This window comes from Eucyclogobius newberryi, unplaced genomic scaffold (assembly GCF_026437365.1).
Source record: "Eucyclogobius newberryi isolate DKJ021-1_F unplaced genomic scaffold, fEucNew1.0.hap1 SCAF_13, whole genome shotgun sequence".
NCBI classification, from domain to species: domain Eukaryota; kingdom Metazoa; phylum Chordata; class Actinopteri; order Gobiiformes; family Gobiidae; genus Eucyclogobius; species Eucyclogobius newberryi.
This window is the reverse complement of record NW_027315757.1, coordinates 27,896,139-27,910,085: the sequence shown is the minus strand read 5'-3', so window position 1 is coordinate 27,910,085 and position 13,947 is coordinate 27,896,139. Positions and strand designations below refer to the sequence as shown.

The 13,947-nt window shown below is 39.3% G+C and overlaps 4 protein-coding genes across 6 annotated transcripts; 2 read left to right on the top strand and 2 right to left on the bottom strand.

The window, feature by feature from the left end:
- Window positions 1-45: 45 nt before the first annotated feature.
- ccdc137 (coiled-coil domain containing 137) lies at window positions 46-2,810 on the bottom strand. Of its 3 annotated transcripts, none has more exons than XM_072442190.1 (6): window positions 2,643-2,810; window positions 2,337-2,470; window positions 2,048-2,267; window positions 823-905; window positions 641-720; window positions 46-395 (listed from the first exon to the last, which is right to left on the bottom strand). In XM_072442190.1, the coding sequence occupies exons 1-6, from the start codon at window positions 2,711-2,713 to the stop codon at window positions 207-209; spliced, it is 777 nt and encodes a 258-aa protein (XP_072298291.1). In that variant the 5' UTR covers window positions 2,714-2,810; the 3' UTR covers window positions 46-206. The 3 variants fall into 3 exon arrangements, with proteins under 3 accessions (XP_072298291.1, XP_072298292.1, XP_072298290.1); XM_072442191.1 differs by having other exon boundaries at window positions 49-398; window positions 2,048-2,243; XM_072442189.1 differs by having other exon boundaries at window positions 50-398.
- A 2,143-nt stretch (window positions 2,811-4,953) lies between these two features.
- On the top strand, window positions 4,954-5,637 carry LOC140357676 (retinal rod rhodopsin-sensitive cGMP 3',5'-cyclic phosphodiesterase subunit gamma-like). The gene is made up of 3 exons (XM_072442188.1): window positions 4,954-5,149; window positions 5,218-5,258; window positions 5,338-5,637. Exons 1-3 carry the CDS (start codon window positions 4,971-4,973, stop codon window positions 5,412-5,414), a joined length of 297 nt encoding a protein of 98 aa, XP_072298289.1. The 5' UTR covers window positions 4,954-4,970; the 3' UTR covers window positions 5,415-5,637.
- A 135-nt stretch (window positions 5,638-5,772) lies between these two features.
- On the bottom strand, window positions 5,773-8,782 carry tspan10 (tetraspanin 10). The gene is made up of 3 exons (XM_072442187.1): window positions 8,571-8,782; window positions 7,921-8,504; window positions 5,773-6,164 (listed from the first exon to the last, which is right to left on the bottom strand). Exons 1-3 carry the CDS (start codon window positions 8,652-8,654, stop codon window positions 5,834-5,836), a joined length of 999 nt encoding a protein of 332 aa, XP_072298288.1. The 5' UTR covers window positions 8,655-8,782; the 3' UTR covers window positions 5,773-5,833.
- A 3,454-nt stretch (window positions 8,783-12,236) lies between these two features.
- LOC140357674 (uncharacterized) lies at window positions 12,237-13,914 on the top strand. The gene is made up of 4 exons (XM_072442186.1): window positions 12,237-12,635; window positions 12,706-12,779; window positions 12,856-12,970; window positions 13,286-13,914. The coding sequence occupies exons 2-4, from the start codon at window positions 12,707-12,709 to the stop codon at window positions 13,524-13,526; spliced, it is 429 nt and encodes a 142-aa protein (XP_072298287.1). The 5' UTR covers window positions 12,237-12,635; window position 12,706; the 3' UTR covers window positions 13,527-13,914.
- The last annotated feature ends 33 nt before the right edge of the window (window positions 13,915-13,947 follow it).

The following is a 13,947-nucleotide window of genomic DNA, read 5'->3' as shown; positions in this document are numbered from 1 at the left end:
ATATTTTGAATAAAAATATGTTTATTTCCAACAACTATTACAGTTGTGCGTCACCTTTCCCATCAGTTATCCAAAATACTGCCCTCTACTGTTAACAGTAGACTTTTTGTCCGCATTGTGGACAAACACACAAGTCTTTGCATCTATTATGGTATTCCATTTAGCAAAGCAGTTGAATTGTGATGATTTCCAGAGTTCATAATGTGTCATTGAGTGTTCTTAGACTTTCTTTTGTCCTGCAGTTGTTGTTGTTTCTGTTTCTTCATAAATCGATATGCCTCCACGGCGCGCTGACGCTCCTCCTCCATGATTCTCCGTCTCGCCATCGAGGGCTTGGCTGGATTAGAGGCTACTGTGTGTCCAAGCAGTGAGTTCAAAAGGAGATCCTTTGAAGACTTCTAACAATGTAAAAGAGATAAACAATGTTGTATTACTACGTTGTAATTATTTTATACTACTACTAGCTCGGGTAAAATAGTAAATCAGTTCAGGTAAACAATAGAATTAAATGAAAATTGCACGTTGTTCAATGCATTTTATATGAGAATCAATGTAGAAACAATACTGATGAAACAATACTGCTCAGAAGAATGAGCAGTACAGCAGCACTGCTCATTCTTATTCTACACACAACTCTTACCTGGGATTTGTCCTGAGCTTTCCTTGGCTTGAAGGTGAGAGAGGGTGGAGCCATAGATACTTCACCAAATGGAACATCCTCTAGGGATTAAAACATAACACAAAATGCATGAAGCCTTAAGTTATTGTCGCGTTTGAAATTTCTTTAAATTATGAATATACGAAAAAACTTGATATAATTACCTACTAACATTTCTTTTTCCAACATGATTGCTTGTTTGTCCAACTTCTTCTCCTGCATTTTCAATACTCTTCCTTTGGCATAGCTAAGAGCCAAAGAGACAAGGATGAGAACCAACAGTGTTTGCTGTCCTTGAGTCAAAAGAGCAATACAAACGAGGACTATAACTGCGTTAGAAATATAAGGTAGGTTTGTCAGAATCCGCTAGAGGCGCACTGCAAATTCAGTCCTGCAGTTCTGCTGGCCGTCTGTGACCGTCTACCAAGGGACTGCGTTTGATAACTTTTACAGAAATAGCTCCCAATTCATGCCCACGTGACCTTCTTATAATGACTGACGGCAAAATATAAGTAGGAGAAAGTGTTGAAAAAGTACTTCACGGAAATGCTGAAAATATACAGGTAAGATCATTTGCCACCCTATTTTTTAATGAACCATAAACTACAGAAGATGTGGGATCTAACGCAACAAACCTATGGGCGCATCCATGTTTGTGCGAGAGTGAGTGAGTGAGTAAGTAAGTGAGTGAGTGAGTGAGTGAGTGAGAACTCCCGGTTCCTGCTCACACCGCGTAGACATACATCAAAATTCTTACGTCGCGATGAAGACGTCGGTTGACTTTTGTCAAGAGCAAGATGAATTTTGTAACAGAAATGAGTCAAGAGGAGCTTTTTCTCAGTTCTCAATCGTAAATTGTGCAGCAGGCGTTACAGCAGTTTGAAACAGTCTTTGCGGAAACACACTATTTATTTTGTGTTTTTTAGCTACCACAATATTGCATGTCTAGTCGGGGCATTTGCTCCCGAGATGTCCAAGTCGGCTGTCGGGTCAGAAGTATTTGCATGGCCTCATTCAAAATACTTGTTGTTGCCTAACTGTATGACTTTATACAGATTGTAAAATGTATTGTGAAAATACATGCCCAGAAAGTTCAGATATACCCGTTACCTCCTTAATTAATAAATTTACAACTTGGAATATCAAAATTTAATGAAACCCCTTCAATACATTTTTGAAATATCAGAAAATAAAATGATGTGGTTAAGGTGACCGCTCCCCTGCACAGCAAAAGTAACACAGTCTGCTTACCAAGACCCTTCTGTTGGGGTAAATCAATTGTAAATCTGACCATTCTTTTCTGATATACCTATATAAGGACAGCATGATGATTTACCTGGAATCAGACAAAGATAATCCATCAAACGTACAATTAACAGTCATACTCACAGCTTCTTTTTCTCAGACTTGCCCTGGTCTGCAGGCTTTTCTTGTTGGTCTGGCTCCAGTTCGGGCTTCCGGACGACTTGGTTCTGGCTCAGAAAGAGAACATGTCTGGCGGCTGCCTCCATTCGTCGCAGGTAAGCTTTCTCACTCTCCTGCTTTCTCCTCTTGAAGTGTGGCACAGGTATATCTCCACTCGCCACTGGTGTGTTTTTGAGCGACAAAGCTGAGGTTAAATGGTTATTAGTTGCAATTCAAAATCAAGTACCACATTTTCATTTAAACAGCATCCTACCTGTTTTTGACCTTTTCTTTTGACCTCGGCCCATCTTCATCCGTTCTTTACTCTTCATGATCTCCTTAAGTCTGAAGGGGATTTGATTCATATGGTCCTCTGTGGTTTTCTTGACACCTTGTTTCATCTTTTTACTGAAATGCAATACATTTGCGACAAGGAAATCAAAATATAGACTTATTTCACGCCTGTATAATGAAATGATCAGCGAGAAAAGGTTTCAAATGGGACTTTTTACTCCGATGAAAGACAACAAACAGTGGCTAACAGCTAATCTTACACCTAGCCAACACTTTCTTTACTTACCCTAATTGCTTCGATGTTTTCGGTGTTTCTTTACCAGGAGGGAGGGCTTTGTTGTTCGTATTCTTCCCCATTTTCTTTCCCCTTTCCCTTAAATGTACACCGTTTTCACATAAACATTGAACACGTGGGCTATCGTAGGAGAGGTACTCGGGTACTGGATCCAACTTCCGGTATCCACAATCATGTAAGATAAGATGTCTTACTCCACACGTTTGAGCAATGAGGCGCCCTGCACATAAATGACTTCTGTTTGCAATCATATAACATTTCATCTCTGTTTTAGTGTGTTAAAATAGTAAGAATGCATACTGGGATGACAAAATGAAATAATTTCTCCCTCATAGTCTCTTCTTACAGACCAATAGACAATCTTTGAAGAGAATGTTTTGCTTGCATTTTACATTCTGAACAGTGAGTGTCGCTGTTGAGTTGTGACTTATTGACAAGAAAATGCTCTTAATATCAGTTCAACTGTTCTGAGTGCGTTATCGTGTCAGGAACACAAACATAGCCTGCAGGTTTATTTTGGCTCTCTTACTTAATAGGTACAAGACTTCATCATTTTGGCTTCTCTTTATTGGAATCACTCTCTAAAAGGCCACACCATCTCCTTGTTGGTCTTTAATAAATAAAGTATATAGGGATATTAAAGCTGGCAGGCCTACAGTGAAATAAGGAAGTCTTTTAAAGGTCTTTAATCCTTTCTTATTTCATTCCTAGCTCTCATCAATCCATTGGCACATCAATATTCACATTTTTCAGGCACTGCAGGGTGAAGCAGGGTGATATCATTAAACAGCATCAATCAGCTCTCATTCCAAAGTGTCCAAATCTTTAATAGGTAGATAATGACAGCATGTACAGGTCTGATTTTCCTCCCACAAACTTTCAAATTTGATAATTATGAGGATAAAAAGTTGGGTATCTGAGTTTCAAATAATTCACGTAAGATATTTTAAAATAACTTCTTCTTAAATGACTTCTTCTTTTCAAAGTAGAGTAACATTGCTTGCTTTACTTAAGTAAGACTAGCTTGTGAACTGAGGGACAATTTATGCATGAAATATAGTCTATTTAAAAATTGAGTGAAGAGTTAATGTAGGACAGACAAAAAAAAATAATAAATCATGCGTATTTTGTCATTTGAAGGCTTCTCACTGTGGGACTCAAGTAAAAGTAACTGTTGTATTGCTCATTTTAAATTTAACATGGAGATATATAATCAAATGTATTGATTATTGGCTATAGCTGTGGAGCTTGTTAGATAAATGTAGGTTTAGGCTAGTGGCCATACTGTATATGCCTGTCAGTGCTCCATCTCGTCAGATCTCTAAGCAAGACGGGTCAATAAAGTGTACCTTAACTTAAAATAAAACAGTCTTCAAACACTTACTGTAATACACCATCTTCCTGTCCATGTAGACTTATTATGAAAATGGGAGTTAATGGTGTGACGTGTTGTTGTCACGTGGTTCATTCTTGTGTAGATTATGAAAAGAATGTAAAGCCAGGTGAGCTGCTGTGTCTTGTGTGAGGTGCACGAGGGGGATTACTCTGAGGCATTTAATACACTTAAATCTGAGGGACTGCTGATGACAGGAGAACTGGCTCGGCTGGCGTCTTTCCTGCTGAGAAAACTGTATGTACTGAGGAATGAGTGATGAGAATGACTGAGGGCCAGTGTGGGTCATTTCACTGTCCCAAACTGTAGCCTAAACTAATGCCAAAGGCGCTGCAAAAATATGACTAGAGAAACATATGTAAATATATTGTTGTGGGTGAAAGAGAACGCGCTGCACATGTTATAGACTGATGGGACATCCTCGGACAGCGTCATAATCCTTGCACGGACAAAGTATAAAAGAGCTTTACTGACATTATGCCTCGTGTGAGAGACATTACAAGTGACTGAGATATAACACAACACAAGAGGCAAGTATCACTTTTCAATCTGATGTTTAGCTACATTTGAGAAGATTTTTATTCAAATATGAAATCCTCACTTTACAAATATTTTTTATATGTTGACTATTCTTAACAAAATGTGCAAAGTTAATTTGCTTCTGATCTTTCACGTTGCATCCATAATTGAAGCTTTTAATTATTTCTTCTGGTAATTTAATTTGTATAATTTAAGATGTTTAAGGTTCATAATGAATTTGCCAAACTGCAATGTGTACTTAATTTGTAATGTACATCTCAGAATAAATTATTTGTTTTGTAAACGTTGACACAGTAATCACAACTGTAATATATGTGTGATACATTAATTAATATATTTGAAATGTTAAGTCTTTGGTAATTAGAAGTGAAATATTGAATATTATAATGTTTGTCTCCATAGGCAACAACATGAGTTTGAATGTGCCCAAAGCTCCAACAAAAACAGGAACTAAAGCCCCCGTAAGGGCCACAGGTCCTGGATCCCCCCAAAAGTCGGCTCCTAAATTCAAACAGAGAAATACCCGTCAGTTCAAGAGCAAGCCCCCTAAAAGAGGAGTCATTGGGTATGTCTAAACGTATGCTTATTCATCAAATGTTGTGCATTGTTTGAAAGCTTGTTCATTTGTTGTAGTTTTGGTGAGGATATCCCTGGAATGGAAGGTCTGGGAATGGGTAAGTGCCAAAATGCTCTCTTTTCCACAGTATTTCTAGTATTTCAACATCTTTAGATTGATTTCTGTTTGTCCCTCAGACATCACTGTGATCTGCCCGTGGGAGGCCTACAGCCATCTAGAGCTGCATGAGCTCGCACAGTACGGCATCATTTGAATCTCAAGTCATCCTCCATTTTTTTAACCAAATTGTGTCTTAATGTTGAAGATCAGTTACCATGAGTACTGTACAGTCATCTTTAAAATGTTTGTTTGTCAATATCAAATATAATGATCTGTAATGTTTGAATTTAATATTAGTAATGTGTCGTCTTACAATTGTATTGTATATGATAAGTCATCACATGCTTCACTAAACCTGTATACTGTATATTTCACCTGAGAAAAGCAGAGATTTGAGTGTTAATAAAAAAAAATATTTTATTGTATTCCATATATTTTTCTAAACAGATTCATGCCATGATTTTGTTTTTTGCTTGACATTTCTTTGGAGATTGACAAAGCCGCTAGTTTTGTTGCCATGGTGATACTGTCCACATTCAAATGCAGTGAAAATTAAAAAAAAATAGATACATTTCACAGCCCTGGCATATAATAGTTCCTGGCGTAATATTTGTGCCAGTGTATACTCTCTATCAGTCGTGTGGTGATAAACAGAGCCACCATCTGCACTCCCACCACTACAATGGCCACAGTCCCGATGACGCCTTCGTGCTGCTCGATCCAGCGGGATATGCCTCCTAGACACCCCCCCAGGAACACCACGCTCTGGGCCGTGAACTCGTCCAGCGTCTGCGCGCCCACCCCGCACTGCGAGTTCCACACCGTCCCGTTCTCCAGAGGGTCCACGCAGCAGGTCGCAGGTACACCACAGGCCAGCACGCCGGGCGCCGAGCAGTTGTAATATCTAAGGGAGGAAAGGAGGAATTAACGGTCTATTGGGTGCGGACTGTCATAAAGAGTTTTTTTTAATATTTAACTGAATGTGAATGTACTGTGATCTAAGAAGCGCGGTCAGCAATTTTCTGCAGCTGATATCTACCTACCTGTCTGTCTGTGTGTCTGTCTGTCTGTCTGTCTATCTATCTATATATCTATCTATCTATCTATCTATCTATCTATCTATCTATCTACCTACCTACCTACCTACCTACCTACCTACCTACCTACCCACCCACCCATCCATCCATCCATCCATCATTGGATTAAAGGAGCAGATACCGATATCCGATCTTTATGTTCCTTTGCCGTAACCAACATTTGCTTATATCTATATTAATATTTTAAAATCCTTGCAGCAAGACCCACAGCTTTATAAAGTTCACAAACGTTTCACTTGTGCACAAATGATTATAAAATGTACTTATCATGGAAATTATTAGTTGCATGATTGTGTAATTATACAGCTTGATTTTAGCCTCATCGGTGTTCTGTTTTCCATCTTTGCAAAAAGACAAATCTGATGCACTGAGAACAAACTAGAAATGAAATATGGGACAAGTTTAACCTCTCCAGCTCTAACCACTTTGTCAAACCACTAAAGTAAACCACATTATATTTCCCCCCCATTTGTTTTAACAAGGCTGAAGATTGAAAGCAAAGTCCCATTCAAACATTCCTGTTCTGTTCACTAATGACTTGGAGAAACACGTGTTCTCTTCATCTCTTTTATGATGATGTTCAACTGAGGGTCTGACAAAAACACATTCTAATCTGCATTCCTAAATCCACAGGGGTGGAAAGTACCTTATTACACATAGTCATGCTACAATACCTGAGTATATTTTTTATTACAGTATGTGAAGCTTATTGTAATTGAGTATAAATCCAACCATGTAGTTTACATTTAAATATAGAAGTTACACAGTCCCAGTTGTCCCAATGCATGGCCATCTCATATATATAGTCCTTTCTATACCTACAAACAAACAACACTGCATCACCCTTCAGAGCTCGGGGAATATTATGTGGATTGGGGTCTAAAATGTCAGATTTACTCAGTTTAATGTATCAAGTAGAAAAGACGGCTCTAAATGTAGTGATGCTTTGAGTAGTATTTTTCACTCCTGTTTTTCAGTGCATTCACCAAATGAACGGCCACAATTATTACTAAAGTAAAAAGTATCATACACTTTACTTTAGTATTGGGAAGTAAAAGCCTTCCCAAGGCTAACGCCACAGCCTGAGCTCTCACTCAATCATATCCATTTTGACATTATTACTAGATTTCCCAATTTAAAACAATCCAAATTATAGTTTCAGTTCTTTACAAGTTTAAAAAAATAAATAAAACATTCTGAAAAAAGATGATTTGGGGTTTAATGGCTAGGACAATAAGCAGTTAGCAAATACCGTATTTTCTGGACTATAAGTCGTAGTTTCATAGTTTTGGCCGGGGTGCGACTTGTACTTATATTTATACTTATATACTTATACTTACACTCCTGAGCGGCTTATATGTGATATTATTTGTTGTTTGCAACCTTAGTTCATACTCCAGTGCAACTTATGTATGTTTTTTTCTATTATGGATTGTTTTGGCTGGTGCGACTTATACTCCGGTGCGCCTTATAGTCCGGTAGTGGTACAGAGTGAAGAGAGAAGAGAGACATTCAGTAAAACGTTATAAGTGTGCTTGGCCATGATAAACTCTCTTTACTCACACGTTGACCTCCCAGTCGCGGTAGGTGTCGGCCCCGCAGCACTGCAGGTTGCTCTGTACCTCATCCACTATGAACCTCAGATCCAGATCGTCCACGTACCGGACCATCGCCGCCAGCATCCCTGACCGCAGGTAGTTCACGATCTGACCCTGTAGGCTGTACGCCAAAATGGCCACCACCACCTCAGCGGCGATGAGGGCCAACACCACGGCGGAGAAGACCTTGAGTAAGCAGCTGTTTTCTCGTACGGCGCCCACACATCCGGTAAGACACAGCAGGAACAGCAAGAGGCCTGCGGACACCAAGACCAACATCGGGTCCGTTCCTATGCTCCCAATCTTCTCTTGTGCGAATGACTCTTTGCTGACGAGGCCCCACATGCCCAAACCGAGCATGGCCAGGCCCAAGGCGGTGAACAGAAGGTTACAAAAGAAAAGGAAATATTTCAAGAAGGTGTCGATTGGAGAGCGACGATAAAACGGTGGAAGTTTTGTGTTTTTAGAATGTCTCTGTCCGTCATTAGTCCCTTCTTGGTCTGCGTTGTCCTGATTGTGCTCTTCAGTATCTGTGTTTGCTGGACCTGCCTTAAAACGCAAGAGAACAAATCATTAGGAATATACAAAACAGGTACAAAAATGAAGAACGTTTACCTTTGGCAGGAGTGGACTGGTTTCATTCTCAGTGGACTCTCGCCTCTGCCACGGAAAAGTGATTTTTCTTGTAAACTTCCACATGGTTTCTGCTAAAGTGAGATGCTTGTCGATTTCCAGTAGCGGGGAGAATACCGGTGGGGATGACTGCAGTACATAAGGATACAATTTACTACGCAGGGAGCAGAAAGCATGTGAGCGTTGTGCGGTGATGGAGAACTGAGGGCTCACGCTGCGGGCTGTGGGATTTCAGCATCATGTGAGAGTCACAGTGCAGGGATCAGACATCACTCTAAGAAAGTTTAACAAGGGGAGAGGAATGTACTTCAAAACTATTGTACTTTTATTACATCACCATTACCAGTACCATGGCCTTTTTTTCCATATTTAGTAAGTCAAATTAATAGAATAATCTGTAGTGTTATGTTGTATTGTGGAAATGTAAAAATGTGTATCATAACAAAGACATTATTATGAAAAAACTGTATTATTTATTCAGTTTATGCAGTCATAACTCAGCATTCAATAAATAAATCGAGAAATCCTCTGGTATAAGTACAATTATATGCCAAGAAGACATTTAAACTACTCGAGATTAATACATACCTCCCTCAAAGTTTATGTAAATTCAAGCATTCATTGCAATTCCTCTATTTTTGGTCCATATTTTTTGGATGGATTCATCACGTGCGGTTGCGACAGGGTCTGGTCCAGCTATGATGACATGGAATTTATTGGGTAATTTGAAAAACATCCTTCCACATGTATCCTGTCTGCTCCGGTATGTTCAGTGGAAACACTGTGTCAAACTGAATACTTCATGGGCCTTGAGCTCTTTCAGGTGACACAATTAAGAGCAACAGAAAACAACAATGTTTTGTTGTGACTATTGGGTCACAATTTAGTTTTACGACTATTGTGAGCAGAAACATCACAATTTTACGAGTGCAACAACAATGAAATCCATTATTTGCTTTAGTCTAGCTTAATGGAATGAAACTTTAAGAATGAAAAAGTAATGCTATTGTCACATAAAAGGCCAGATAAAAAGTACTTTACATGTACTTGATACTTGAAATTACTGATTGTTGCTGCCTACAATTTGCACAATTATTTTCAAATTCTTACAAATATATTGTGAGTTGAAAAATCATGAAAAACATAATAATCTTGATACAATTAATTGGAAGGAACCAGGAAGATAAACGGATTACTTATATATTAAAGTTATTCTTCTTGTTCAGCTGGCATGTTGTTGTTTGAAAGCAGTAGAAACATTTAGTGAGATGTTCAGAACCGCTAAACCAGCCGTCACTTTATGTGTTTGTTATATTGCACTGGTTTGTTTTAACGGCAACTATTTCATGTTTATTTAATTTGGCTCCTTAAAAATAAATTCTAAGATGTAAAAACCATCACAGTTCCGCAGTCAAATGTGGAGGCAAAAAACAAAAGTGCTAGTATAGTCTGAAATATACTGTTCACAAGACAGTGACAAATGTGGAGGCAAAACAACAAATGTGGCTGAAAAAATGTGTTAAAAAGCAGTTGTATAATGTACATTTGAGAGCAGAAATGGCAGCGGACTCAGCATGAGACTGGCTGCATAAGGACTTATCTCACTTTGGCGTCCCGTGGTCATTCTTTCCTGACTGTTATGGCTTCAATTGAACAGAAGCCAGCTCACATTTCCATCCCATTCACACGATTATTCAAAAAGCAAACTCATTTCACCGTGCATTTTTACATGCAACACAGCCATATCCATCTATACTTTGTCAATTTGTCAGCACTTACGACTGAAGCGTCAAACGTGCCTGATGTTCATCTTCTTTATCGCAGACAGTGGATGTGTAATGCCCATGAGATTAAACCTGGTGCAGATGTATGGGATATTTGCCCAGTCAGACTCACCTCAGACAGCTCGTATATCAAGTGAGAAGTGTGTACGTATCAGCGAAGGATTAAGCTTCAATATCCACCTGCAAACTGTGGATAATCAATTTCAGCTTTGGACAATTGTTACATCAGTTATTTTATCCTTAATATCTTTGGTTTTAGCTGAAAAAACAGGCCTCATTGTCACATTACAGCCATAAGAGAATATAATGTGGAGTTAACTGGTTTCACCACATCCAAATTTGGACTAAAGTGGGACTAAATCTTTAACTGAACCAAGACTAGATCAGGACAAAACCAGGATTATAACATGAGCAAACAAAATCCACATTATGACTCAAACCAGGACTAAACCAGGAGCAAACCAGGACCAAACAAGGGCCAGACCAGGACCAAACCAGGACCAAACAAGGACTAAACCAACACCAAACCAGGCCCAAACCAGGACGAACCATGACCAAACCAGGATCAAACAAGGACCAAACCAGGACGAACCATGACCAAACCAGGATCAAACAAGGACCAAACCAGGACGAACCATGACCAAACCAGGATCAAACAAGGACCAAACCAGGACGAACCATGACCAAACCAGGATCAAACAAGGACCAAACCAGGACCAAACAAGGACTAACAAGGACTAACCCAACACCAAACCAGGCACAAACCAGACCGAGCCAGAACCAAACCAGGACCAAACAAGGACGAACCAGGCCCAAACCAGGACAAACATGGACAAAAGCAGGACCAAACCAGGACTAAACCAGGACTAAACCAGGACTAAACCAGGACCAAACAAGGACCAAACCAGGACCAAACCAGGACTAAACCAGGACCAAACCAGGACTCAAACCAGGACTCAAACCAGAACCAACCAGGACTCAAACCAGAATCAAACCAGGACTAAACCAGGACCAAACCAGGACTAAACCAGGACTCAACCCAGAATCAAACCAGGACTTAACCCAGAACCAAACCAGGGCAAACATGGACCAAACCAGAACCAAACCAGGACCAAACTAGGACTTAACCCATAACCAAACCAGGACTAAGCCAGGACTAAACCAGGACTTAACCTAGAACCAAACCAGGACTAAACCAGGACTAAACCAGGACTAAACCAGGGCTAAACCCGGACCAAACCAGGACCAAACCAGGAACAAACCAGGACTAAACCACGACCCATCTCGCTCATTTCAGTTAAATTACAAACCACTCAAAACTCACAATGGAAATTAGTTAAGCAAAATTTATGATAAGTTAAAAATACCTGTATCAAAGCAGTAATTTTAATCTCCAATGAAATGAATTAATTATGTGGTATTACAAAAATGAATTACATTTTATTAATCAAGGTGCACTAACTTTTTTGGTGGCGGGTCCGCCATCTGCTCGTCTCCATGGAGATGTTATTTGATTTGCCTGAAATGTTCCAAAATATAGTAATTAACTTTATCACCATGTCACGACATCACCAGATCAATGTTTTTGAAGGCATTGTTTTAGTAATAGAAAAAACAAAACTAAAGAAATGACTAAATGGAAAAGTTTAAACTCAAACTGTAGAACTTTGCAGGCAAAGCATTACGCAGTTCCATCTCCATGGAAACAAGCAGGTGGCAGACCCCCCACTAAGTTAAATAGCGCACCTTTAAAACACGGCAAACTTGCAATTGATTTAAAGCAACAACAAGAAACAACTCCTGTTTGTCGAGTGCACATGGTTGTTATGTTATGTTGTGCAAAGATTAGATTCCCTTTAACTGGTTTAGAGCCACAAGTGCTGGGTCTGTGACGGTCCAGATGCAGAGCACATTGTATTACAGTAGGCAGTAAGAATGCTACCCTGGAAACAACATCAAACACCTCCATTGGACCAAAACCCATAGAAGTTGCAGTTGCCACACACCATTGCAATCAAATGAAATGCATGTAAATCTAAACATACTTGACAGATTATAGAAACCCTACTGATCCCAAAGAGAAAGCAATGTGCAAATGTGATAATCCTTTTATTCGATCTAAAGAAGGGGTATGTGTCGTCGCCTTTTGTGAAGTGGGAGGTGCAGGACCAGGCATTATAAGAGAGAAGTCCAATATTTCCATGTGGGATTGTCAATGGAATAGTGCAGGATATTGAGTTTGGAAAAGCCTGTATATCCAAAGGTAAGATTAAGCTTGTACCGTAGGCTCTTCTACTAATGGCAAACATGGATTCTGTGTTTTATGATCAAAGGATGTTGAAGCTAGTTATCCTGACTTGGTTGGTCACACTGTGTGCATCCCAGAGAGAGACACGAGAGACACAAGGTGAGATGTTTTGTGCAAAGAATGATCTCTATATTCAGAGGATCTTATCCGTGTCCATTCTACATGTCCAATTCAGGAAAGACATGCTCAAATTTGACTCAAGTCTTGGACAACTGGAAGTATGCAATTTTAACACAAGTCAAGGACATGCTGATTAATGACCACATCTCTGTTCTGCCTGAGTACAGCCGGTGAGTTTGATCTATATCTGTGAAGAAAACCATTATGTTGCAAATGAGAGATTTTGACATTAGAGTCACATGTGCAACTGCTTTATTAATAACATCATTATCAAGTTTGCCAAAAGTTGATGAATGACATTGTGTACTCGCATTTCTAAATGATGATGAGGAAGTTACATGGCGTAATTCCCTTGACTCAACTACAAAAAACATAAAAATAATTACACGTCAGTTAATGCATCTGTGTTCAATTTATTTTTCTTTGGTCAATAACCTAAAATCAAACCCTTTCCTCTTTCACACTCTTTGCCTTGTTGTTTACAGCATTCAGCCACTGTCCATGGCCCTTGGGGACCTATACACTCAGTTCAACAAACTTAAAGAGGAGCTCAAGGGACTCACGGCTAATGTTGACAAAGTGGAGAATATTGTGGATGAAATCAAACATGGTCGTCTCCATCCCAGCACCGATCTGAGACTGAGGGCACAGACGAGGGCTCGAAACAGACCTGGGTCTGCGGCCATGCTGAGGAGAGCAAGAAGAAGAGGCACTCATGCAGATTAGTGTGTCAGAAAAGTTAGAAAGAGATATCTATATATATATATATATATATGCATGTGTTATTTATAAAAATGACTCATATCCATGCAGCCAACATATGGAGAGTGACATGTGAACAAAGCTACCACAAGATGGCAGCACTTGTGGTTCCTGTTATTATTTAACAACAATACTAAAGTTTCTAATTTTTCTTTGAATGTCAAAGCAAAGTCAAAGAAACTAAAACATTGCATGCATGATTATCTACGATCGGCTTAAAATGTATTCTCAATGAATTGACTTCTGGATCCATCAGAAAGTGCAAATGTGTGTCTCCAGATAAGATGTGAAGCTAATGTGTCTTTAGAACTGCAGGGGACGTTTGACCTGGACAAATACACTATGTTGTTACAACTTGAGTATTGAAAACATTTTAATGGGCTTA

What these genes read in the sequence shown, in the direction of transcription:
- ccdc137 (XM_072442189.1), bottom strand. Translation starts at nt 2,713, where the DNA reads ATGGGGAAGAATACGAACAACAAAGCCCTCCCTCCTGGTAAAGAAACA. An exon ending in GGAAAAAGAAATGTTAGTAG is followed by an intron (nt 721 to 822) that starts GTAATTATATCA and finishes TTTAATCCCTAG; the next exon opens with AGGATGTTCCATTTGGTGAA. An exon ending in AAGCTCAGGACAAATCCCAG is followed by an intron (nt 399 to 640) that starts GTAAGAGTTGTG and finishes TTACATTGTTAG; the next exon opens with AAGTCTTCAAAGGATCTCCT.
- tspan10 (XM_072442187.1), bottom strand. Translation starts at nt 8,654, where the DNA reads ATGTGGAAGTTTACAAGAAAAATCACTTTTCCGTGGCAGAGGCGAGAG. An exon ending in CCAGTCCACTCCTGCCAAAG is followed by an intron (nt 8,505 to 8,570) that starts GTAAACGTTCTT and finishes TTGCGTTTTAAG; the next exon opens with GCAGGTCCAGCAAACACAGA. An exon ending in CGCGACTGGGAGGTCAACGT is followed by an intron (nt 6,165 to 7,920) that starts GTGAGTAAAGAG and finishes TTCCTCCCTTAG; the next exon opens with ATATTACAACTGCTCGGCGC.
- LOC140357674 (XM_072442186.1), top strand. Translation starts at nt 12,707, where the DNA reads ATGTTGAAGCTAGTTATCCTGACTTGGTTGGTCACACTGTGTGCATCC. An exon ending in AGAGACACGAGAGACACAAG is followed by an intron (nt 12,780 to 12,855) that starts GTGAGATGTTTT and finishes TGTCCAATTCAG; the next exon opens with GAAAGACATGCTCAAATTTG. An exon ending in GTTCTGCCTGAGTACAGCCG is followed by an intron (nt 12,971 to 13,285) that starts GTGAGTTTGATC and finishes TGTTGTTTACAG; the next exon opens with CATTCAGCCACTGTCCATGG.
- LOC140357676 (XM_072442188.1), top strand. Translation starts at nt 4,971, where the DNA reads ATGTTTGTCTCCATAGGCAACAACATGAGTTTGAATGTGCCCAAAGCT. An exon ending in CCTAAAAGAGGAGTCATTGG is followed by an intron (nt 5,150 to 5,217) that starts GTATGTCTAAAC and finishes CATTTGTTGTAG; the next exon opens with TTTTGGTGAGGATATCCCTG. An exon ending in AATGGAAGGTCTGGGAATGG is followed by an intron (nt 5,259 to 5,337) that starts GTAAGTGCCAAA and finishes TTTGTCCCTCAG; the next exon opens with ACATCACTGTGATCTGCCCG.